General features: G+C 33.0%; 2 protein-coding genes across 2 annotated transcripts; one reads left to right on the forward strand and one right to left on the reverse strand.

Annotated features, from left to right (window-relative positions):
* Positions 1-3,918: 3,918 nt before the first annotated feature.
* Positions 3,919-8,962, forward strand: LOC125860422 (4-coumarate--CoA ligase-like 9). The gene is made up of 6 exons (XM_049540379.1): positions 3,919-5,144; positions 6,850-7,039; positions 7,343-7,488; positions 7,600-7,667; positions 8,384-8,486; positions 8,628-8,962. The coding sequence occupies exons 1-6, from the start codon at positions 4,089-4,091 to the stop codon at positions 8,751-8,753; spliced, it is 1,689 nt and encodes a 562-aa protein (XP_049396336.1). The 5' UTR covers positions 3,919-4,088; the 3' UTR covers positions 8,754-8,962.
* An 815-nt stretch (positions 8,963-9,777) lies between these two features.
* On the reverse strand, positions 9,778-19,387 carry LOC125860312 (phosphoglucan phosphatase DSP4, amyloplastic-like). The gene is made up of 14 exons (XM_049540241.1): positions 19,228-19,387; positions 19,079-19,148; positions 17,137-17,181; positions 16,828-16,921; positions 16,130-16,206; positions 15,973-16,049; positions 15,786-15,866; positions 15,020-15,152; positions 12,954-13,013; positions 12,514-12,570; positions 11,767-11,862; positions 11,219-11,278; positions 10,558-10,665; positions 9,778-10,100 (listed from the first exon to the last, which is right to left on the reverse strand). The coding sequence occupies exons 1-14, from the start codon at positions 19,251-19,253 to the stop codon at positions 9,966-9,968; spliced, it is 1,119 nt and encodes a 372-aa protein (XP_049396198.1). The 5' UTR covers positions 19,254-19,387; the 3' UTR covers positions 9,778-9,965.
* Between the last annotated feature and the right edge of the window lie 5,422 nt (positions 19,388-24,809).

The following is a 24,809-nucleotide window of genomic DNA, read 5'->3' on the forward strand; positions in this document are numbered from 1 at the left end:
ATGAAGAAGCTATTTCCGATTGATTCTCAACACAAAAGAAGTATTTCGAAGCAGTGTTTCTATTATTAGTGTTTTTGACAAGGCTTTTTCCCGAAAACATTTGATCTTTTTACAACTCTATTACTTCTCTTTTAAAAAATCTATCCTTACCACTCAAATTAGTGGAGTGTTAATACCGAAAGAAGTGTCATTATAGTAAAAAATATTTTGTTCCAAAATTTTCAACTACGTCCTTACACTTTATCTTTTAATAGAGTTTAATTATCAAGAAACATTTATTACATAAGGATAGTTTAGTAAGTTACACATTATAGACGGAGGAAGTAAAAAATTGAATAGATACTCTTAGGGTCGCTTGGTTAGGAGCAAGTAAAGTATAAATAATCTTAGAATTGCCTGACATTTCCAATCAAATACAGAATAAAATAATTTTGCATTATTATATTTTATACCTCACATCAAACAACTCTTTACCAAAGGGTTATCAAATATCTTTCATAAATGTGCGTGCAATTTTTAATTTATTTTAAGGAGGTGGATATAGTTTCGTATCTCATTAATCACGTCTTTGGATCATTAGTAAGGAATAGGGATAAAGGCTAATCAATCAGTTCCCATAACTGCAATCACGTTAACTATTAATTATATTTGCTTTATTTAATTTCTTTTTTGGATGTTGACTAGCTGATGTAGTGAAGAAGAAAAATTGCAAAAGTTGAGTAATAATTGTGCAAACAAGTTTTGATTTTTTAATCATACTTTTTGTTAAAAAGTTAATTAAAAGCCTTGAAACTTTTAAACTTTTAACTATTCAAGATTAAAATTGACAATAGTTTTTAACTGTATTCTTAATATGAAAGAGATAGTCTTTTTTTTAACATCTCAATTTTTTTTAATAAAAAAGATATCTAATAACTAAAATAAACTTAATAAACTATATGTTGGGCTCGAAAGAATCAAAGTGTCATGCGGAAGCTTACCATTGCAAATCAAGACGGTTATAAATTAGATGATACATAAAACTATACTAAAAAACATATATTGTTATATGGTTTGACCAATTGACCTACATAATTAAAAGCTAATATTAAGAAGATATCTCCCGCTAAACAAAATTCTTAAATGTCTACGGATGCTCTTGTTTTCTTGGTAGAAAATAATAAACCAAATATCGAAAAGAATCTTTTTTTCAAAAAAGTAAAACCAATTATGTTAATGTTTTGATTTTCCTTTCAGAAAAGAGTAAAACTCAAATATGATAATAAGGTCAGGGCAAAACCCTAATACTATATTCTATATTTATTTATTTTCTTAAATGACATGAAAAAAAAAAAACTAAAACACAATTAAAATTGAATGTATTTTTGACAATTCAAAGTGGGAACGCATTGTAAAAGTTGGTCCTTATTGTTTAATTGTTAAAATGAGACTTACACCACCTACTAGTCTACTACTACTATTATTATAAAAAGATTAAAATATTAGGTTGGGGCGTGGCATGGAAAGTTAGTTTATGTTATAGAAGTAGTTCTAAGTTTTAAAATACTCTTTTTTAATTTTTTGTTTTTGACAAAAATATTTTTTAAAATGAAAATTAGTTAAAAAAATCAATTTCATAACTTTTCTACAATAATATTATAAGTTCAATAACCTCTAAAATTAACTCAGAAGTTTTAAATTGTTTTTCCAATCTAAAGAAAAATGAAAGTATTAAGATCAGTTCATCTATTTAATCAAGTCTTGTCTTGTCATCTTCAATTATTGGCATAATCCACGTGGTCAAAAATAGTGAAACAGTTTTTAAAAATCTAAAATACGTGAATTTGAACCCACATAATTATTAACACAAACTCTTTTGATCCGCTTGACATCCCTAAATTGACAACTAAAGTGGAACGAAAAGAGTAATAATGCCCCACAATATTCAATATTCAATATTCAATGACAATGAAAGTTGAAACTTTAGGCACAGACCAACAAGAGTCGGGATGGAGTTATCACTAATTCATTCTTAATCAAAGGTCTTGAATTTGAATTATTCTAAATATGAAATCATTTTTGTTAGAAAATGTTTTACCATTAATATAAATTTTTTTTTAATGCAAATTTAAATTTAGTCAAACTCTAAAGTAAGTAACAAATATCGAGTAAGAAATCAAAATAAAACTAAAAAGTTTAGGTACACAAATAGAGAAAGTGTCGGCACAGTTGAAGGTAAAAAAGTCTGGAATTTAGAGAAACGTGTGTGGGTTTTCATTTGTCACTCACAGTAACGTACAAACAGCACAGCAGAAATCACGAGAATGACTGCACTATAGTATTATTTTCGACACTTCTTTCTTCTTGCGAGAAATTTCAAATTCGAATTCTATTAATTTTGGAATTATAATATCCACATTAATTAACATATAACCTTAAGACTTGATAAAGAGATAATTAATGTCAGAAATAATATTTATTTAAATTTTTCTTGATATATTTTAAAAATACTAAAACAAGTAAATAAAATTGAACAGATAGATAGTAACAATTGAATGAAAAGGGGATACATTTAAAAAGAGGAGTTTTTTTTAGAATGCCATTTATTATATCTATAAAGAGAAAAAAATTAAAGAAAAAAACATGAATTTTTTATGTGTATTATAAGGATCCACTATTTTATTAGAAACACTGCCACCACCAACCAAGCCAAGTCATACTTCTTCTCAAATTTAATACGTAAACCTCAGCATACTCTCGTTCAATATCGTCGGCTTCTCACTTCTTTTCTTACTTCAATTCAACTTGCCCAAAATAACTATTATCCTCATTTCAATTTGTTTATCCTATGTTCATACGAATTACTATAATAATCGATATCCTATCGATGTTAGTATTGAACTTCTATATATAGATCCTCTTTCAATGGCTATTGCCCAGATACCAAAAATATCCATGGATCCAAAAAATGGCTATTGCCNTAAATAAAATTGAACAGAGTGATAGTAACAATTGAATGAAAAGGGGATAAATTTAAAAAGAGGAGTTTTTTTTAGAAAGCCATTTATTATATCTATAAAGAGAAAAAAATTAAAGAAAAAAACATGAATTTTTAACGTGTATTATAAGGATCCACTATTTTATTAGAAACACTGCCACCACTATAGGGGTGTTCATGGCTTAGATAAAAATCGATTCAAATTGAACAATTAAATTAAATCGATTTAATTTGAGTTTTGGTTTGGTTTGGTTTGGTTTTAGATTGTTAAGAACCGATAGTATTTGGGTTGGTTATGGTTTTGCTCGAAAAACCCGAAGAAATAGCCGAACCGAACCAACAAGTTATATACATAATTTTATTATTATACATACATAATATATTATATTCATAAACAATTTTAAAGATTTTATATATGTTTCATCAAAATTTATTTATAATTTACTTATGAAAGAAAAAATGTCCAAGGTGAGAACATTTTTCTTATTGGTTTCATGTATATGAGTGTCTATGAAAATTCTTTGTGGGACTTGAAATGTCATTGTCTCTTTCTTCTATGCCAAAATAGTGAATTTTGAAGTTTTATTCAGTAAATTCAATGATCGAAAGTTCTGTAATGCCAGTCATTCTAACTATTTTTTCGTTTGAATGAATTATTGTCACTTTTTTCATATATTTAATAAATTGTTTCTTTTATTTTTATATATGGTTGATAACCGAATAACCGAATCAAACCAAACCAAAACCTAAAACAATCAAACCGATAAATGTATATTATATTTGGTTTGGTTTAATTTTGATAATTTTAAAACCGATTAAATTAATTTAATTTTAATTTTGATCAATAATCGACCCAAACCAACCCGTGAACACCCCTAGGCCCACACCAACCAAGCCAAGTCGTACTTATTCTCAAATTTAATACGTAAACCTTAGCATACTCTTATTCAATATCGTCGGCTTCTCACTTCTTTTCTTACTTCAATTCAACTTGCCCAAAATAACTATTATCCTCATTTCAATTTGTTTATCCTATGTTCATACGAATTACTATAATAATCGATATCCTATCGATGTTAGTATTGAACTTCTATATATAGATCCTCTTTCAATGGCTATTGCCCAGATACCAAAAATATCCATGGATCCAAAAAATGGCTATTGCCCAGATACCAAAATTTTCAAGAGCTTAAGACCATCTGTTCCATTGCCGCCATTAACGGAGCCTCTTTCTATCGTCCAATACGCCCTCTCTCTCCTCAACTCTCCGACCACCGGAATCAATCTTAGTGCCACTACTTTCCTCGTTGACGCCGATACCGGTCACCGCTTATCTTACGCCGATTTTCTTAGCCAGACTCAAAATCTCGCTGCTTCTATACAAGCTCGTTACCCTTCACTTTCACAAAACGATGTCGCTTTTGTTCTCTCTCCTACTTCAATTCATGTTCCAGTTGTATTCTTCGCACTCCTCTCCCTAGGCGTTGTCGTTTCCCCGGCTAATCCGCTCTCTTCTTCTTCCGAGTTAACTCATATGGTTCAGCTATGTAAACCCCTCATTGCTTTCGCTACTTCCTCCACTGTTGGTAAACTTCCTTCTTCGCTATTTCCTCTCGGTACCATTCTACTCGATTCGCCTGAATTTCGGAAAATGATTCAAATCCCTGTTTCTAATCCCATCTCTTACCCAATCATTTACCAGTCCGATTCGGCAGCGATTCTCTACTCGTCTGGAACTACGGGGAAAGTAAAAGGTGTAGAGTTAACTCACCGGAATTTAATCGCGTTAATCGCTAGTTTGTTCTACAGCAGATTCAATGATAATGCCGCTGATGAAGGTGAAATCACGGAGCAAGCGGTCGCTTTTATGACGTTGCCGTTGTTTCACGTGTTTGGATTTTTTATGCTGATTAGGTTAGCGAGTATGGGTGAAACGATGGTGATGACGGCGAGATTTGATTTCGAGAAGATGTTAGCGGCGGTGGAGAAGTACAGAGTTACGTACATGCCGGTGTCGCCGCCACTGGTGGTGGCAATGGCGAAGTCGGATTTGGCATTGAAATATGATCTCAGCTCACTACAACTGCTAGCCTGCGGCGGAGCGCCGCTGGGGAAGGAGGTGGCAGAGCGGTTCAAGAGCAGGTTTCCTAACGTGGATATTTTGCAGGTATGTGTTTGGTTATCACGCGCTAGAGTTGGGGAGTGTGTATGTGAACGGAAAATGTTAATCTCATGGGATGTTTTTCAGTTCGCGGAAATATTTTGTCATGAATTAAAATTGATATTACTCAAAATACATACATAAACAAATAATAAGCGTCAGGATATTATATTTTATTGAAGCACTGATTAAAAAGAAAAAAATTAGGAAGTTGTTGGATTTAAGCTTATATAATAATAATAATACTAACTATATTATAAAATGCTGCTTATGTTTGTCTTGACCATGTGAAAACTTTTGAAAAGTTTACAATAATCAAGTATCTTAAATTATTTTGTTCCAATTATATGATATTTTTGTGTTTAAAAATGTCTCATTTGGTTAAGAATTTGAAGTGGATTTTAATTTTAAATGAAGAATCTCTATTAAATTTTAATCTAATGATTGCTTAAAAAGGTAAATCAATATTTTCAATTATGTGCATGAAGCGTTTCTCTTTTTAAATTTCAATTTGGCCATGATTTTTTTTTTAATTTGGAGCAACTCTGGAAAACATTTTGACCATAAATTTTCAAAATTCAACTTTAAGTTATATTTATAATCAAAACACAATTTTTTTTTTCACTTTGATTTTTAATTATTTTTTTTCATAATCAAATACGGTCAAATGGTTACTTACAAAGTTTGAGGTCTTCACTGCATAAAGCTTTTGGTGCCCAGTGCCAGCTCTATCTATGGCTAGGGCCAATAAGACATATGCCCAATTTTAAGGGGCTCAAATTTTATCAAGAATAAAAAATTGTTTAAAGTACAGAAATCCTAACAATTTGGACAGTAATTACATTTTATTTCGAAAGTTTTTCAAATTATAATAATTTTAAATTTTTAAAAATTTGTGGATGCATTGCTCCTTCTTCGATACGTTTATACATAAGTTATATATCAAATATATAAGTTATGTATTAGATACATAACAATAAACCAGATTCATACTGATTTAAGTTTGAAATAATTGAGGTTATGTTCAACAATAATATTTGTATCAGATACATTGTACACAAACAAACAAAGATGTATGTTATAAAAGTAGAGTGATGTATCCTAATGTTAAGAGAGAAGGAAAAAGAAGATTTTTGTAATTAATTCAAATGGTAGGGATTTTTAGTGATTATGTTATTTTAAGTCATGTAATTACATAATTTTTTCCCTATATTTGTGTATTATAATTTTTTCTTTAAAATTTCAATCATTTACTATAAAAAGTACTGAGTAATATATTTTTTTATTATATAAATCTGTATTATTTTATTCTCTATAACCTTTTTCAATTAAAAGAAATCAAGAAATTCTTATTTTGTCTTTTTATTTCTGTCCGCTAACACTAGCACTATTTTATCCTCTTTCAACTCTTTTTGTACTCCCTTTCCTCAAATATGTGTTTGAAAAGTGTAGAACATAATGAATTGCAAATTTTTATTTTGTTTCTATTTTTTTTAAAGCACGGTAGCAAACATATTAAAGTGGGATATATCAAGTTATCAACTTCTTGGACGATAGTCCATTATTCTTACTCTATTTTTTATCTAAAATTTGTCGAACTTATTGCTTATAAAGTTATGTTAGATGCCACGATGTATACATATTGTGCCTGTGTGTAATGATTTGACACTGTTTTTTCATGTTTAATGTGTTCAATTGTGATGCATCATAGGGATATGGTCTGACTGAGACTACTGGAGGAGCAACAGGGATGAATGGCCCTGAGGAATCAAACCAGTATGGATCTGCTGGTCGCCTTGGTGTGAATGTGGAAGCTAAGATTGTTGATCCTGAAAGTGGAAAGACCTTGCCTCCTGGACAGCGTGGAGAGCTCTGGTTACGTGCTCCAACAATCATGAAAGGTGATGCCTGTTTATACTCAATAATTTACAACTCACAGCATTGAGTTAGTAAGTAAAATCACTAGCATAGTTTACTACTATACCACAGATGAGGATTTTCCTTCTGATACTTCGGATTGATATTCCATATGAGTCAGTCTTATTGATTTCATTCAAAGAGCCAAATAATACTTATAAGAGATTGCAATATTTAGAATCTGAAACCTACTGTTATATGATTACTGGTAATTTTATGTCCAATTTGGCTTTAGAATACTCTTCAGTCACACTTGAATTTTGAAAGAGAATATTGGTGAATGGCAGGCTATGTTGGAGATAAACAAGCTACCTCATCAACACTTGATCCAGAAGGTTGGCTGAAAACTGGTGATCTCTGCTATTTTGATGCGGATGGGTTTCTATATGTTGTTGATAGGTTAAAAGAACTGATAAAGTACAAGGCATATCAGGTAAATTATAGCGGTCCCTAAATATATTGTTACCACTAGTATGCAAACTTCTCATCTCACATCTCTTACTATGTTACTGCATCATTATCTTACGAATGGATGGACTTTCAGGTACCCCCTGCCGAGCTTGAACATTTACTTCAGTCAATTCCTGATGTTGCTGATGCAGCAGTTATTCCGTATGTGATCCTCTCTGTCTTCCTCTATCGTCTCCCTATTCTTATCATGTTATCACTCATGTATCATTATGATGGACTAATATGTTTTTGTACAATTATCAGTTGATATCATACTGCATTTCCTGCAAAACAACTTAACCAATGGGCATCAGTGTACAAAAACTTGCAAACCAGTCTTCCTCTACAAAGAGGCTACTTCTTTGTCATATTCCCTTACTAATATTTAACTAGCATGCCATGTGTACTGAAAGTTTCTTAATGCTTGCCATGTTTTTTACAAAATTTTGGTCATATGCATGCTTTAATCTTCTATTTGTCATAGCATCTGTTCTCGTAGAAGCCTGTGTTGTTATACTTATCTTACCATTATTTCTACATTTTTCATACTTACAAATGATAAAATATAAGTGTAAGATTAACATTTTAGATTCAAATTCAAGACTAGTATTTCTATATGATTTGTTCCCTGGCATAGGAATGCTGTCAACTAAGCAAATGGCATAAGCAATATCAACAAATCGTTCTGCCTTTTAAAAGATCTTTTTCTTTCTAGCTCTGAAGGTGACTGTAGAATATAAATGAGACACTGATGTGTATTGTTTGAGCATTTGGCGAGCCGTGGAAATTATAAGCTGCCCAAGCAAATCTTGAGTCTCAATTCTGATGATTTTTCGACATTCCAAATCTTTATACTCTCTTTTCTCACCTGAATCCAGATATCCTGATGAAGAAGCAGGGGAGATTCCTATGGCTTACATAGTCAGAAGACCTGGGAGCATTATTAGCGAGTCACAAATTATAGATATCATTGCAAAACAGGTAAACCTCCAAGTGAATATAACCAAAACCATTTTGCTTGATCATTGCATTAGTGTATGTAGAAGAAATGCATAAATTCTCTGATTGTTTCACATTCAAATAAACAACAGATGCATATTGTAACCAGAAAATACCTTGCAGGTCTCACCATACAAAAAGATACGTCGCGTTGCATTCATCAACGCAATACCAAAATCTCCAGCTGGAAAGACCTTGAGAAGAGAACTCGTTAATCATGCGACTAATGGTGCTTCTGCAAGATTATGACGGAACAATTACAGATATCTGCATATGCTAAACTACCAGTTGAATATGAACGTACAGTATGTTGTTTTAAGTCTTCTACATCACCTTATTTGCAGTATATTTTGCTATGAAAATCATGGAGTTAATATCTTAAAAGGTCACTCAACTTTGAGAATTTATCTTCACTCAACTTTAACATTTGTATCAATAAAATCATTTAACTAAATTTAGCCTTAATTATTAATTTAATAGGATTAACACACGAAACCAACATTTTACCCGTGATATATCCCACCCAGGACCCCTTATTTGTTGGTTATAATTTAAAGTCTTAAACCTAACCTAGCAGAGAATATTGAGAAGTTTGATAAACAAATTAGTTAGCGCTTTACACAGGAATATTTTTTCCTTTTCGTAGTTATTTTTATGCTATGTATACATTTATTAATGAAGTTTAATTACAAAATTTCCACTGCAAATGAGACGTGACAGCCATAATTATTAATGTATTCGCTTAATTTAATAGGATTACCACACTAAATGAACACTTTACCCGTGATATATATCCAACCCAGGAGACGTTTATTTGTTGCTTAATTAAATGCATAATAATTAAACTCCATTAATGTATACTTGGCATAAAAAATACTATTTTGTGATATAAAAAAAAAATTCAATGATAAATTTAGTTAAAAGTGATTTTATTTATACAAAAGTTTAAGTTGAATGATTATTTTGATACAAAAGTGTAAGTTGAGTGATTTTATTGATACAAAACAAAGTTCAATGACTTTGAGTGACCTTTTGAGATATTAACTCGAAAATCATGGCATCTCGAATTATGTTTTTTTGGTCTAATTTTATCGCCTCGCGGCTATGCATTTCATTTCTCCCGCTGGGTTGGGGTGTGCGTTCTTCTAAAAACAAATTAAGAACATTACCATGAACTTGGAATAGCCTCCTTCGTCTTAATTGTGACACTTGTCGTGCGGTAGTAGTACTCGTCTATTCTTAATCAAATTTTACACCCCCAAAGAGAGACATGAAGAAGAAGAAGGAGCTTGTTACTTCACTACAACATTTCATTCCTTGTAAACGTATCATACAACTCTTATTGATACTACAAACAAGTACATCCTAATTACACTGCATGAGTTATAGCAGATTATTGGCTTTGTTTACAATTATACACTTATAATTGTAAGTAATAAGTATGCTGTGCGTTCACTTCCTTCATTCTACATCTGCATAAGCTTCGAGAAATTGTCCGATTATGAGCCCTTCGTATGAATTAAGATCAGGGTCATCACCGGAGAGCCTCTTCCGTATTGCTGCACTAGCGATTTTGTCTGGAGTTTCATCAAGAACCTGATGGAACGTCCAAGTTGAACATTAGAGGTAAGAGATGATTTTTGTGAAGCCAAAGAATCGCAACTCTAGATTGAACGGTAAGTGTAAAAATTATACATAAAGGCTAAACACCTTCACTGTAGCACAATGAGATGTCCAGTGAAAACTATGGATAACACTTCTTATCTAGTTTTTAGTCGCTGATCTGCGTTTATGTCTTGTTCCTCGGAAAAAGACATTTTGACAGGAGTATGAAAGTAAATTCCAATGAATGAAACAACAACAACCCAATATAGTCCCACAAGTGGGATCTGGGGAGGGTGGAGTGTACGTAGACCTTAACCCTACCTTGTCAGTTAGAGATGTTACATGTGAAAGACCCTCGTTGGAATAACTAAGGGCATAAGTAAGACGAAACGACAGGAGAAAGGCATGAGACTTCTCTCTCCACAATCAAGTGAAATTAGTTCCTTACCTCTACATAATTGTTGACATATCCATCTTTGTTGGGAGAAGTGATCGGCTCAAGCTCATTGCATATCCATTCACCGTCAACAATGTACTTGTATTCATAGTGTCCTTCCTGTAAATATAGAACAGAGGCGGCTTTAGGATTTGAATCTTATGGATTCCCAATGATCAAAATTTTTTCAAAAGAATTTTATTGTATGTGCCCAAAAGGAATCGAACACCTCATCAAAGAGGGTAGCAAAAATTCAACAAGTTCCATTTCTATCACTAGACCAAGAGACTACTTTGTTAACGAGGTTCCAATGAATATTTCTTATAGATTTAATAGATTTTTTAACATAAATACAACATATGCATGAAAGTTATTGGGTTCCCGGGAACCCACTCCCACCACCCTAGATCCGCCCCTGATGGAGAAGACACTAGGATTGACAATCATTACGAAACATTTGTTGTATGTTCTCCCATTAATTTATAGCAATTTCTTTAGATTGTTAATCCTTTGTAATATAAGGGAATGAAGCATATCTGAAACACAAAATGTGGATTCCAAGATATATATTAAGATCATAAAACCGATATTACTTTCCAATTATATTTCTACATAATTTTGCATCTTGAAAGAAAAAGGAAGAAACACTGGAAGCCTAAAACAACATACTTACTGGCAACTCCCTCTGGAGAGTCCACAAAGCTCGTTCCTTGTCAAATTTTAACGGTATTCTCTGAAAACATTTAACAGTTAAATCAGCTCTAATATTAAGCATGAAATAAAGCAGAGTTGCATCAAATTGAGAAGAATAGTTTATGAAATTTCTTTACGAACATGTAAAAGGCAACAACAAAGGAAACTCGTAGTTCATATTCCTGGATGCTCTTTCCCAAAGTAGTAAGAGCTCTTACCAAAATGCCGACAGGGAGTGTGGTTGTTATAAAATAGTTCTACCTGTATCCAATGCATTGATCTTTGGTAATTTAAAAGACTAACATTATCGAGACAATTTTCTCAAAAATAAACGGTAACACTCATCTGACAATTTATGTTTTCTATTATTGTTTTTAAAACAGTAACAGTATATGATCATACTGCCTCCACTGAAATTTAATAATCAGGTTATGGGCAATCGACAGTCGAAATTTGAAAATGATGAACTTCAGTATATTATGGGCTGCTGAGAAAACCGTAAAACATTCTGAAGAACTTGACCATTACCTGCCACCAGCCAATATCAAGTCCAGATAATTCCACTGTAGTACAATTATCACCACGCCATGTCAACGTGACAGGCGTCTTTTTAAGGCCTGTAAGCTTTAAACAGGAAGAAACTCAGTCATGAACATGAGAAAAGCATATATGAGAATAACCGTCTATCATAATTAGAAAGCATAATGAAAACAAGTACAGGGATAAACCACCACAATCTTCCAATATTTCCCAATTCGACTACAATCACAAGAGATGCATCCCATTATAGAAAACAATTGTACAAGTGAGCACGGCAAAGAATACGTGGGGAAGCATGGTGAAATAGACTCATATGTAGAATAGTCAATTAATTACAATGTAGCAACTCAAGAGTCTTGTACACAGTTACACAAAATATTGACATATTTGAGAGGACAAATAGAAAATTTATATGTATTCGGTATTTGGAGTAGGTAATGACATTGAAGATAATCTGCTAAAAATAGAATTCCTTTCAGGTTTAGAGGTACACTAGGATTCTTAGTAGAGATACAGTATCTCCTGGTATTGGTTTTTATTAAAATATTGACCTTTCAACAAAGTATGCTGTGGTCAGCTATAAGTAATAATATCGATCCTAACTAACAATATAAATTTCCAATTCACTTTATTAAGTGACAAACTGCAATACATATACCATGCACCCCACATCAACACCAAAAGTCACAAGGGAATTATGGAATGATAAATTGTTAAAACGATAATAGAACTCACGATGTCTGCTGTGGCACTTTTGATGGCATCTAGTTTCGGAAAGCAGGGACGTTTGCTCTGCAACAAGATACAAAAAGACATGGTCAAGATACACAAAAAGATATAAAACATGGATTACTATATCTTCAACTGGCAATAATCAGCTTTAAAACTTTGCTACAGATGCGACCACATAAACTCTTTAAGGCGATGGCTTAAAATTTTAAAAAAACCATGAACTCTTTATCCAGGTCACCACCATAAAGATTTTTGGTGCAAAGACCAAAAGAACATCATCTTTAACAGATGATATCAACTTCAAAAAGATGAGATCTTCTTCCTCACGGATCACAAGTCATGGTAAATATTCTCAAAGAGCACTTGGTGTAATAGCAAGCCAGAAAGAAATAATAATATTTTCAAAAAGTGAAACTACATAACCAAAATAGAGGGAAAATTACCATGAGTAAACTGAAAGCGTCAGTAAGCTTATAGCATTGAACCCAGAACATATATGTCAACTGCAGTTCAAAGTTCCAAAAAGAATATAAGTTCAGTCACAATGTAGCTTAAATTAATAGAAAAAAATTTCCAACTAATCGTGACTGCACTTCAAGTCCAAGACACTTTTTCAAATAAGACATTACAAGATAAATTTGATAAATAAAACAACATAGTGTTCCAGGAAGGTGCATATCTGTAGAAATCTGACAGATTGCAATAACTTATCAAAGATCGCTTTCTCTTTAAGTACTACAATCACACATTGTTTTGTTTGCAACTTGCAAGCAAACCCAAAAAGTACCATGCCAGCTAAGAATTGTTACGAGTCGTAAGCAAGGTGAAAGTAAATAAATGTGTCCTCTCTAACTGCTTAAACATTTGAATGAGGTGATCACATGGTTCAACACGTACAATTGACCAATGTTCTAATTTGGAGTATGACCAACAATTGAATGGTCTGTTCTCCAACTTGCTTTTCACTTCCCCTTGCTTAATTGTACCTGCAGCCAGTGTGCAGCCAGCAAACACCAGAGATGCCATTGACCAAGGCAACAAATCATTACCCTACATCTTTGAAGCCTAGAAGAATCCAGAACATGAACCAATGCACACAGAAGGGATCCAGACATTGATGAAATTATGGTGATTTTCTCCACTGCACTACTACTCCATTACCAACACGACAAAGTGGCAAAAAACACAAGAACAAATGCAAGTAACAATCACCACATCATTATAATAGAGCGGCCACAATGGACTTCTAAGCACAAAGTGGAGGCACTGGACTGATTATTGAGAATCAAAGAAAACACACAATCTGCTCAAATTCACAATTTGGATCAGGTGATTTTTTAAATTGAAGCTGAAAGGTAGAGATGGGTACGGAAAGTGTTAGCTGTTAGGACTGGGATTTGGAGATGAGAGGAGAGTAGAGTGCAGAAGGAGACTATTTACCATGGATTTGATTCTGTTATTGCAAGCAGGGGCGGAGCCAACATATTGTTAGGGGTTTCATCCGAACCCCATTTTATGTGGCACCCTTTCCTTTTTAGTCCGTTCCAAAAAGAATGTCACCTTACTATAATTAGAAACAATTTAACTTTAAAATTCCCTTTTTACCCTTAATGAAATGAATCTTAACCACACAAATATCTAAGGATTGTTTTACACCACAAGTTTCAAAAGTCTTTCTTTTTTCTTAAACACCATGCCAAGTCAAATGGTGCCACATAAAATGAGACGGAGGGAGTTCTATTTATACATGGTTAAAATTATATTTTACGTATATATATAGATGTTAAACCCCTTCGGTTAGTTCGTGTGGTAACTTCTTTAGATTTTGAACCCCCTTATTAAAAATTCTAGCTCCGCCACTGAATTTGCAAGGACTTCATGTTTAGTTCTGCAATTCTCAAAGACAGCAATGAGTGGTAAATTTGGAAAGGAATGGTCGGCAGTAATTCAGGCACAAAGATTGAGAGGAGGTCCAGGTGACACAGCATGTTAGAGAGGAAGAGGCAGGGAATGAAGTGAGAGAAACAGAGACTATCAACAGGAAAAGACTGCTAATCTATTGATAATTATATTATGAAGCTCAATTATTCAAACAAAGAAAATTGACTGTATTTTTCATATTGAAGAGGATGTAGGCCACTATAGTTATTTAGGGTCTTGCATTTAAGTACAAAATAACATATATTAGTGCATCAACAACACTCTTAAAGGATTACCAACGAACAAGCTCAAGTAAATCTTATTAGAGGTACAAGTAATAAGAACATACTATGTTTCCCTAGGAAGAAAAAGTTGCACATGATTAGTCAAAATCATTTTGAAGAAAGCACATTGTTGTTGATAGAAGTGTTATAAAATAATACTAGCAAAAAAACAAGGACTACACTATAGTTATAGCAACCTTCTTCTATTCGACAACACAAATTAAGATCTTCCCAGAAGCCAGACAAATAAGTACTTCAATGCAATTGCATCCATCACATGACACAAAGAAACTTAAAGCACATACCGCAACTGCAGGAGCTCTGCCAAGTCCAGCTGTGCAGTGTATGTAAGTCACACCCCCATTTCTATTGATGGCATTGTTCAGTTTTCTTATTACAGCTGGAAGCCTCAATCTCAAATCAAATGCATCAAAATCCCTGCTTCATCAAATATCAACACACTTACGAGAACAAAATAATCTCACACGGTATAATATTATGTTGTAAGTCTAGTAGACATAATGTACTTATCACGAAAAGTGCATACACCCTTGCAGGTATATTTAGCAGTCATAATAAGAAGTTTAACAAGTTAGGTATCTGTAAAAGATTTCCGCAACTTCCCACCCAGCGACAAGGAAACAAAGAAGTGTGTCTACCTTTAGTAATTACATTTCTTGTAATTGAAGGAAGAAAAGGAATTGATTCATGGGCTATATATTCCATAATAAATTTTTTAACATGAATGCAAAACTTAGCCCATTCTTGTCCTAAATGTGCATACTCATGTCCCTAGGTTCATATAACCTGTTATTTCATGTTCAAACCAACTCTAATCTTTGATTTATTTCCTTTTAGAACTAAAAAGTAACAGAAAGAAAAACATTGTCTTTCTCAATTGCATAAACTCCTGCACTATTTGTAACATCAAAGAAGTGATTTTTTTTTAAAAACAAGAGGTTCTAATGCTACATTAACTGAAAGGTAGAGATAGAACTAAAAAGAGAGAGAGAGAGTTACAACTTACAACCACAAAACAAGGCCCTGGTGAATTTTTTCAGTTAAACTAACCTTATTTCGGCACGCAAGTGTTCAATATCACCACATTTGTTGGCATATTCACGAATTGCATCTATATCAACCCCAAAATATCTAGAAAACACTAATTAAGGACTTGTAAAAAATGTCTTAGATTGAGGGTGAAACAGATTTGTGGATCCGACATGAAATAAATAATCATGACATATTTCATGGATACTCGAGATCTGGATTTTGTTGCAAGCAAAAAATAGTTTTAACTCCAATACTGCGAAGCTTGTCCACATCCTCAGGAGTCTGCCATATTTTGGGAGGTAAAAAAAAAAAAAAGGAAGTGAAAAGAATGATATGTTTAAAGAAAAGGAATTACTCATTACCTGTAGACATGAACCAACAATCAAATCTGGACGGATGAAGTTGTAGTTCATTCCTAACTCATGCCTATAGGTTAAGACTGCATTAAGAAAGTCAGGGACGATATGAGTGCCACACATATTAGTTAGTTAATAGGACTGTGCAAACTTTTCTTGATTAGTTACTCACTAAAAGTGTATGTCACTAAGTTTGATAATCTGAAAGTTATGCTAATACAACTGAATCAAGTTTTTACATAGAGCAAACTTGGATTTGCAGTCTGCACAAAGAAAGGATGTTTTCCCGAATATATTTTCACTTTATTTGAAAATCAGTGTTTGGCCAGGAAAATTCTAAATTCAACTTAAAGTTGTATTTCAAATTTGGGAAACAACTTATAACATGTTTTCCAACTCACTTTTCACTTTTGAAGTTGTATTTAAGTACATTCAAGCATGAACATTATTCCAAATATTCGTTGCAAAAAGTATAACCAAACACAACTCCACCTTTAACTCCAATTCCATAAATTCCAAATGAAGTGAAAAATATTTGGAATTCATGCCCAAACACCTACTTAAGTTTTCTTTGATATGTCAAAGAAACTAATAAGTTCAATAGCTTTCCAGTTCAGTTCGGAAAAGTATGCAGCAGAAAACTCCTCACCATAAAAGAACATAAAGTTAACAAAACTAAAAAATGCGTAGGAAGATAGACTAACCAGCTCCCATAGCTGCAGTCATGTCATGACTGTATGTATCAGATTTTCCCGCATCCTTGTCCTTTGCTGTACTAGATTCAGGACCAGATACTACCTAGAAAGAGAGAAAGTAAGCTAATGGCAATTCAGAAATGGATTTCATAGATTAGAGATGGGAAAAAAGGAGACACAAAAGCAGGCACATCTTTCGCAATTTAAACTATAAACCAATTGACATTGAGAGTACCGTGTAGAATTCAAAACATAAACCCAGAGAAAAGCAAAAGGAAATACTAATGAATGATCATCAATCGTTGTTTCAAATATTACCTGTGCCACAATACTTAGACGCTGATCAGCAAATTTTGTCATCCCCTGTATACAAAAAAAACAATGAGCATGATAAGGTTCAATATTGATCATAACCAGTAGAAAGTACAGATTACTGCTCCTGCCATTTCAATTTGTATGACATTTTCTCTAGGATGTCTCAAAATGCTTGACACCATTCAATTTATATACCACTTTCTCAACTTTGAAAACATGTTTTCTCTATCCAACTAACTTTACAATTGTAAAGATATGGCACCTGGCCTACTTCAACCCCAAAAGCTAGCTCAAGAGGGTAGGATTGTCCAAGATCATATAAGTAGACCGTCAGTCCATTCTCCAACTAATGTGAGTCTCTAACCCACTCTAACACCCCCTTCATGTCCAGGCCCAACTGGAGCATAAAACGGGTGTCCAAACAAGGATGGACCCGACTCTAATACCATGTAAAGATGTGACATCTGAGCTCAATTCAACCCCAAAAGGTAACTCTTGAGGGGGATTGTCTAAGTTCATATAAGCAAACCCAACCAATGTGGGTCTATAACCCACTCTAACAACAACCATTACTTCAATATATTATTGTGAATGATATCACACAAAAAATAATACTCACAGTACTAATAGCAAAATGAACAGATCACCCTGCCACACCAAGATTTTTAACGTGGAAAGCGCGGGTCAAGAGGAGCAAAGTATAAGATCTTAGGTTCAAGCAAAAACGCCAGGTGATTTCCTCCATCTATCCAACAATTGGTGTACAGAGTTATATGATACTTGTGTTTGTGGGAGGTATCAGTTAACCAACAGATTAGTCAAGGTGCGTCGGGACGCCACAGTTATAAAGAAAATAGCCTCTTTTTGATTCACACAACTTAATATATTACCCCTCACACTCTTCATTTTTCCTCACACTCGCACACTATTTTCTCTCTTTCTCACTGTCTGTGACTTGTTTTTCTGCTTCTTTTGCTTCTGTGCAGTGAAATGAAAAAAAGAGCTACCCCTTTTATAGGGGCAAGACCATGAGCTCCCAAGTAGCAGAAAAACAAAAAGGAAAAATTGCCAAGACTTTCTCGACAACACCAACCAAACTTGGTCCCAAAAAATAATTCCTTTTTCCTATAACTATAATGTTTGGATCAACTTACATGCATCATGACTAATTCCACAGATATCTGCTAGCTCTCACCAACACAAACACCGAGTAACTTTGTCCAATCTTTAAGAAAGTAATTTGATTTGGTATGGTCAATTTCTACCAAATGCGGTATCACGACCATCTTACAGGCAACTCGACTAATTCCACTACCCTGCTACCTCTCACCAGCACAGGCACCGAGTAACAGTGTCCAATCTTCAAGAAAGCAATTTGATTTGGTATAGCCAAATTCTACCAAACGCGTTATCCGGGCCAGCTTGCACGCTCCTCGACTAATTCCACATGTACCTGCTACCTTCCACCAACACAAATACCAAGTAACTCTGTCTAATCTTCAAGCAAAGTAATTTGATCCAATTTCCACCAAATGTGGTATCCGGACCAGATCATACCCACCTCGACTAATTCCACATGTACCTGTTACTTTCCCCCTGCACAGTATTTGTGCATATATAGTGTATCTCAGCTAACAATATACTTAACTGACTAACAACCTTCTAAACGACCGATTAGCCTTTCTAACTAACTATTAACAACATATGTATATCGGTGTATACACCCAGTATATTCATACTCTTTCCTGGACACACCCCACATAATTTTTCTTCCATATATCACTAATACAACAACAATAACAACAACAGTTTAGTATCACACGTTGGGTGAAGGATAGAATGCAAGATAGAGAGTTTGTTTTCGACAGACACTCAATCTAAAGATCACTAATATAATCAAATCAAATCTAATGACAAAATACTCATAAGTGAAAATGATCATTACCAGTGAAACAACACTGGGAGAAGGCTTTCTTGAATTGCCTGTGAAGCTTCTCAGTGGTAAACCAGAGGATCTGACAACCAAAATTAATGGGAAAAAATGAAAAACAAACAAAATTATAAAAAACAAAAACAAATTGATAGAATAAAAACCTGGGAAGATTCTGAAGGCAATTCATTTTGGGAAAATGAATGGATTGGTAGGATAATATGAATCTGATCAAGTGTGATGCAGAAATGAGATGAACAATTTTTTAATTCCTTTTTGTTTTTTTTAATCAGTTCAGTCTATTGCATTATATGCTTGTCGCTGATATTTTATTTTTATTTTTTTGGCGTTTCATATATGATGGAGTAATTTATGTATATAATATATAGTAATAATTGTTATTAGTAATAGGGAAAAAGTGGAGCTAATATATCCTCAGTTTAAAAAGTGGCTCATATATCCGTTATAAAAATGACTCATATATGCCATTTTACTTAGCATATTAATATTTAATAAATTAAAAATTCATATTTTTGGCTTTAATTTAAGAAAATGCCATGTGGCATTTAAAATACCCCACCTTCCACCATACCCAACCAATCCAATTGGAAACAAAAAACTCCACCCACTCAAATTAACCTAACTCATTTCATTTCGTTGTTTCCACTTTCCACGCTCAAATGAAACAAAATTCAAAAATTTTGTGAGGGTTCCGGTGAGCTCTAAACTAGAGCCAGTCGGTCTCAAAATTGTTAACTTATGAGGGAAATTAGCATTTTTCACAAACTTCTTTGAAGTAGTAGATAGCTTAGATGATGTCGTAGATTTATTTGGAGTCAATCCCGGAGATGAAATATTAGTGGTTTTATCCCTGAGCTCTTGATAAATGAGAAGTATTTCTACAGTTCGAGTGATTCTTGAAATATGATTTTAGCTCCGACGTGAAATGTCAATGAGTCATTGATGATTCTATCACATTTTTGAATGTTTCAAACATGTTAATTTCACTACTAAATGATACAGAAGTTGATAAATCCATTACATAAGGCCTAATAAGATTCATCAAAAGTTGTCATAAACCATTACAATGAACCAAAAGTTACTTACGCACAAATCACAAATCTGCAACCGAGCCTTGAAATCTAATATTTAGTTTGCAAACTCAGAAATATAGTAGTATACACGGGCCATTTTCCCTTCATTGTCATTTGCTTCACTCTTTTCTTCTTTACTTCAGCTTGTAACTGACCAATAGTGAATGCTTCCTTGCCCTTCCAAGTAGTCTTCTTTGGAGAATATGACAAATCCGAAGGGTCGAGATTCTTCTCGCATCCCCTTTAAAAGCAATATTCTTGTTTCTTATTCCTTCAAATAATCGAGACCTCTTTTCCCTCCTTGTTTTTGTCTCATAAGTTACCATTGGCTTCAATGGTGGATTTTCTTCATTCCCGATCTCTGGATCGTAGAGCTCATCGGATCCTAACAAAACTTTTGATTTCTGTTTCTGTTGAGGTGGAAACGATGAAATGAAATGAGTGAAGTTAATTTGAGTGGGTGGGTTTATTTTGTTTCCAATTGGGTCGGATGGGTATGGTGGAAGGTGAGGTATTTTAAAAGTCACATGACATTTTCTTAAATTAAAGCTAAAAAAAATGACTTTTTAATTTATTAAATATTAATTTGTTAGTTAATACAAATAATATTAATTTAATTTTCTCAAATAAAATAGTTAATGACTTGGTATAATTATTTTTAAAAAAATATAACAAGTAAATAAAGAATGTTAGTAGTTAGTTTTAATTTAGAACTTTATTATCTTTTAAATTATCCGCGCAACACGTGGGTACAAATACTAGTTTCTATAACGACAGGAACATATATGAGCTATTTTTTAAACGGTGGGTATATCAGCTCCAAATCATAAAGTTCAGGGGTAAATCAAGACCTTTAACCTTAGTAATATATACTCCCTCAGTTTCAATATATATGAATTAGTTTGATTTGACACATAGCTTAACCAAAAAAAGAGAGACTATTGAAATTTATGTCTAAAACAAGTGTTAAATATTTGTGTGACTATAAATCATTTTATTAGAAATAAAATAAATATTTTAAAGTCAAATTATTACTAAATTTAAAAATGCTTCATTTTTTTGGGACTAACTAAAAAATAAAGGGGAAAAAGGACAAATATATCCCCGAACTATCGTAAATGGTACGTAAAAACCATTCGTCATACTTTTGGTACATTGGTGCCCCTGCCATCCAAAAACTAGAGCATATATGCTCTTCACTCTAACGGAAGACTAAATAGGGACACATGGCACAATCTTATCCATCGATCCAATATTTAATAAATGTCAGGTCGGTGGATAAGATTATGACACGTGTATGTCTGTTAGTATAAAGGGTATATATGCTCTAGTTTTTGGATGACAGAACACCAATGTCGCAAAAGTATAACAGAGGGTTTTTCCATATCATTTACAATAGTTCGAGATATATTTGTCTTTTTTCCCAAAATAAAGTGACTCGTAATCAGAACTCGAAAGGCACTTTTTCTCGATTCTCTTTATTACCCTTCAGATTATTATTTTTATCTGTTGGAAGCCAGCACGAATTATTTATTTTAAAAAGAGAGAATTCAAAATATTCACGTTTAAAGTGAAAAATGAAAAAGTTAAAGTAATCACTAGTATCATACATGTGATATCCAAATATTAAAAAGTTAAATATTGAACCATCAACACTTTATGGCAGGAGAAAAGCTGTGCATTTAATTTTTTTTTTATATATACAAGATGGATTTGATAATTCAAATATAGAAATTATAACATAAGAAGATGTTATTTCAAATATAGAAATTATAATATAAGAAGACGTTATTAAGAAATTGGAATTGTTATTAATTTCATCGCTAAAATTTTATTATTTAATATATTGTTTAATTAGGAGATATTATGTGTTCTTGCGATAATTGAGGTGTGATGTATCAATCATTCTTCCATGTGTTACGATTTGTTTTATCCAAATATTCAAGTTGTTGCTTTTTAATCTAAATGAATTATTTGATTGAACAAGTATAATTGCATAATTAAATCTTTTAAATTCTAAAGAAAAAAAAAGGACAAGGAACTTACAGATATTTACATCGTTAGTTGAGGTGTAATGTATCAATCATTCTTCCACGTGTTACGATTTGTTTTATTCAAATATTCAAGTTGTTGTTTTTTAATCTAAATGAATTATTTGATTGAACAAGTATAGTTGCATAATTAAATCTTTTAAATTCAAAAGAAAAAAAAAGGACAAGGAACTTATAGATATTTACATCGTTAGTTCAGGTGTAATGTATCAATCATTTTTCCACGTGTTACGATTTGTTTTATTCAAATATTCAAGTTGTTTTTTAATCTAAATGAATTATTTGATTGAACAAGTATAATTGCATAATTAAATATTTTAAATTCTAAAGAAAAAAAAAGGACAAGGAACTTGCATATTTACATAATTTAAACTATTAGTTGAATACAAATACAAACATGTTGTAAAACAAGAGGAAAATGCACGAATACTTAAACAAGAAAGTAAGGCAAAGTGTGATGGCAGTATAAAGTTGAGAGTCTTATTTTAATCTCTTCAATTGTGTATTTCCTAAGGGTGAAGACTACCTTTTATAGGATGTTTAAACCATCCTTTTACAATATTTGACAATACGTTACTATAATATTTAATTAATATAATAAATGTATACATTACGTTAGGATAGATTAAGAGAAACATCCACACAATTAAGTGGATTTGTAACACTCCCCTTGGATTTTTATAGATAATGTGCCTCGTTAAAACCTTACTAGGAAAAATCCTGTGGGAAAAAGCCTAGTGAAGGAAAAAGAGTACACACATCTTGTAATACGCCTTGAGTGTTGCCTCATTAAAAACCTTACCAGGAAAACCCAATGAGACAAAACCTTGGCTAAGGGAAAAAGAGTGCAACGTGTATTTTACTCCCCATGATGAAAATTTATTTGATATCTTGGAGACGACGCATTCCAATCTTATATCTTAGCTTCTCAAATGTTGACGTTGGCAATGCCTTAGTGAATAAATCTGCAAGATTATCACTCGAACGAATCTGTTGAACATTTATCTCACCATTTTGTTGAAGATCATGTGTGAAAAAGAACTTAGGTGAAATATGCTTTGTTCGGTCTCCTTTGATATATCCTCCCTTTAATTGAGCTATGCAAGCAGCATTATCTTCATACAATATTGTTGGAGTCTTTGTTTGCACAGAAAGACCGCATAATTGCAAAATGTGTTGAATCACTGATCTCAACCATACACACTCTCGACTGGCTTCATGAATGGCTATTATCTCTACATGTTTTGAAGAAGTAGCAACTATTGTTTGCTTCATCGAACGCCATGATATAGCTGTACCTCCATATGTGAATAAATAGTCTGTCTGAGATCGAGCTTTATGTGGATCAGACAAATAGCCAGCATCTGCATAACCGATCAATTCTGACTTGGATTGCATTAGAATACAACAATCCCATATCAATTGTTCCTTGAAGATATCTGAATATATGCTTACACCTTTCCAATGTCTTCTTGTTGGACATGAGCTGAATCTCGCCAATAAACTTACTGCGAAACAAATATCTGGCCGGGTATTGTTGGCTAGGTACATTAGTGCCCCAATAGCACTAGGATATGGTGTTTCATCACCAAGAATATCTTCATCCTTTTCTTGAGGTCGGAATGAATCTTTATTTATATCGAGAGATCTCACAACCATCGGGGTACTCAATGGGTGTGATTTATCCATGTAAAATCGCTTCAAAACCTTTTCAGTATATATTGATTGATGGATAAATATTCCACTTTTCAAATGTTCAATCTGAAGGCCAAGACAAAATTTTGTCTTTCCAAGATCTTTCATTTCAAATTCTTTCTTCAAACACTAACGGCTTTTGAAAGCTTTGTAGGAGTTTCAATGATGTTCAAGTCATCAACATAAACAAATATTATTACAAATTCAGATTTTGACCTTCGTATAAAAATACAAGGACAAATAGGGTCATTCTTATACCCTTATTTTAGCAAATATTCGCTAAAACGATTATACCACATTCGCCCTGATTGTTTCAATCCATATAAGGATTTCTGAAGCTTTATTGAGCAATGTTCTTTTGAATTTTCATATACTTCAGGCACTTTGAGTACTTCAGGGATTTTCATAAAAATATTGTGGTCTAGTGAGCCATATAAATAGGCTGTGACAACGTCCATTAGATGCATTTCAAACTTTTCATGAACTGTCATATTTATTAGATACCTGAAGGTAATTACATCTACCACAGGAAAATATATCTCTTCATAATCAATGTTAGGTCTTTGCAAAAATCCTTGTGCCACAAGTCGTGCTTTATATCTTACGACTTTACTATTTTCATTGCATTTTCGCACAAAAACCCATTTGTACCCCACTGGCTTGACACCTTCAGGTGTTCGGACTATTGGTCCAAAAACTTCACGTTTTTCAAGTGAAGCCAATTCTGTTTGAATTGCTTTCTTCCATTTTGGCCAATCATTTCTCTGTCTACATTCATTGACAGATCTTGGCTCCAAATCCTCATCTTGTTGCATTATTTCAACTGCAACATTATAGGCAAAAATATTATCCACCACAATATTATTTTGATTCCACATTTTTCTCGTCGAGACATAATTTATAGAG

Source organism: Solanum stenotomum, chromosome 3, assembly GCF_019186545.1.
Source record: "Solanum stenotomum isolate F172 chromosome 3, ASM1918654v1, whole genome shotgun sequence".
Classification (NCBI taxonomy): Eukaryota; Viridiplantae; Streptophyta; class Magnoliopsida; order Solanales; family Solanaceae; genus Solanum; species Solanum stenotomum.

Excerpts from the sequence above, each read along its gene's own strand:
- LOC125860422 (XM_049540379.1), top strand. The coding sequence starts at position 4,089 with ATGGCTATTGCCCAGATACCAAAAATATCCATGGATCCAAAAAATGGC. Across the intron at positions 5,145-6,849 it reads CTAACGTGGATATTTTGCAG|GGATATGGTCTGACTGAGAC; the intron begins GTATGTGTTTGG and ends GATGCATCATAG. Across the intron at positions 7,489-7,599 it reads TAAAGTACAAGGCATATCAG|GTACCCCCTGCCGAGCTTGA; the intron begins GTAAATTATAGC and ends ATGGACTTTCAG.
- LOC125860312 (XM_049540241.1), bottom strand. The coding sequence starts at position 19,253 with ATGAATTGCCTTCAGAATCTTCCCAG. Across the intron at positions 13,014-15,019 it reads GCAGAGCTCCTGCAGTTGCG|TTGACATATATGTTCTGGGT; the intron begins GTATGTGCTTTA and ends TTTGAACTGCAG. Across the intron at positions 12,571-12,953 it reads ACGCTTTCAGTTTACTCATG|AGCAAACGTCCCTGCTTTCC; the intron begins GTAATTTTCCCT and ends ATCTTGTTGCAG.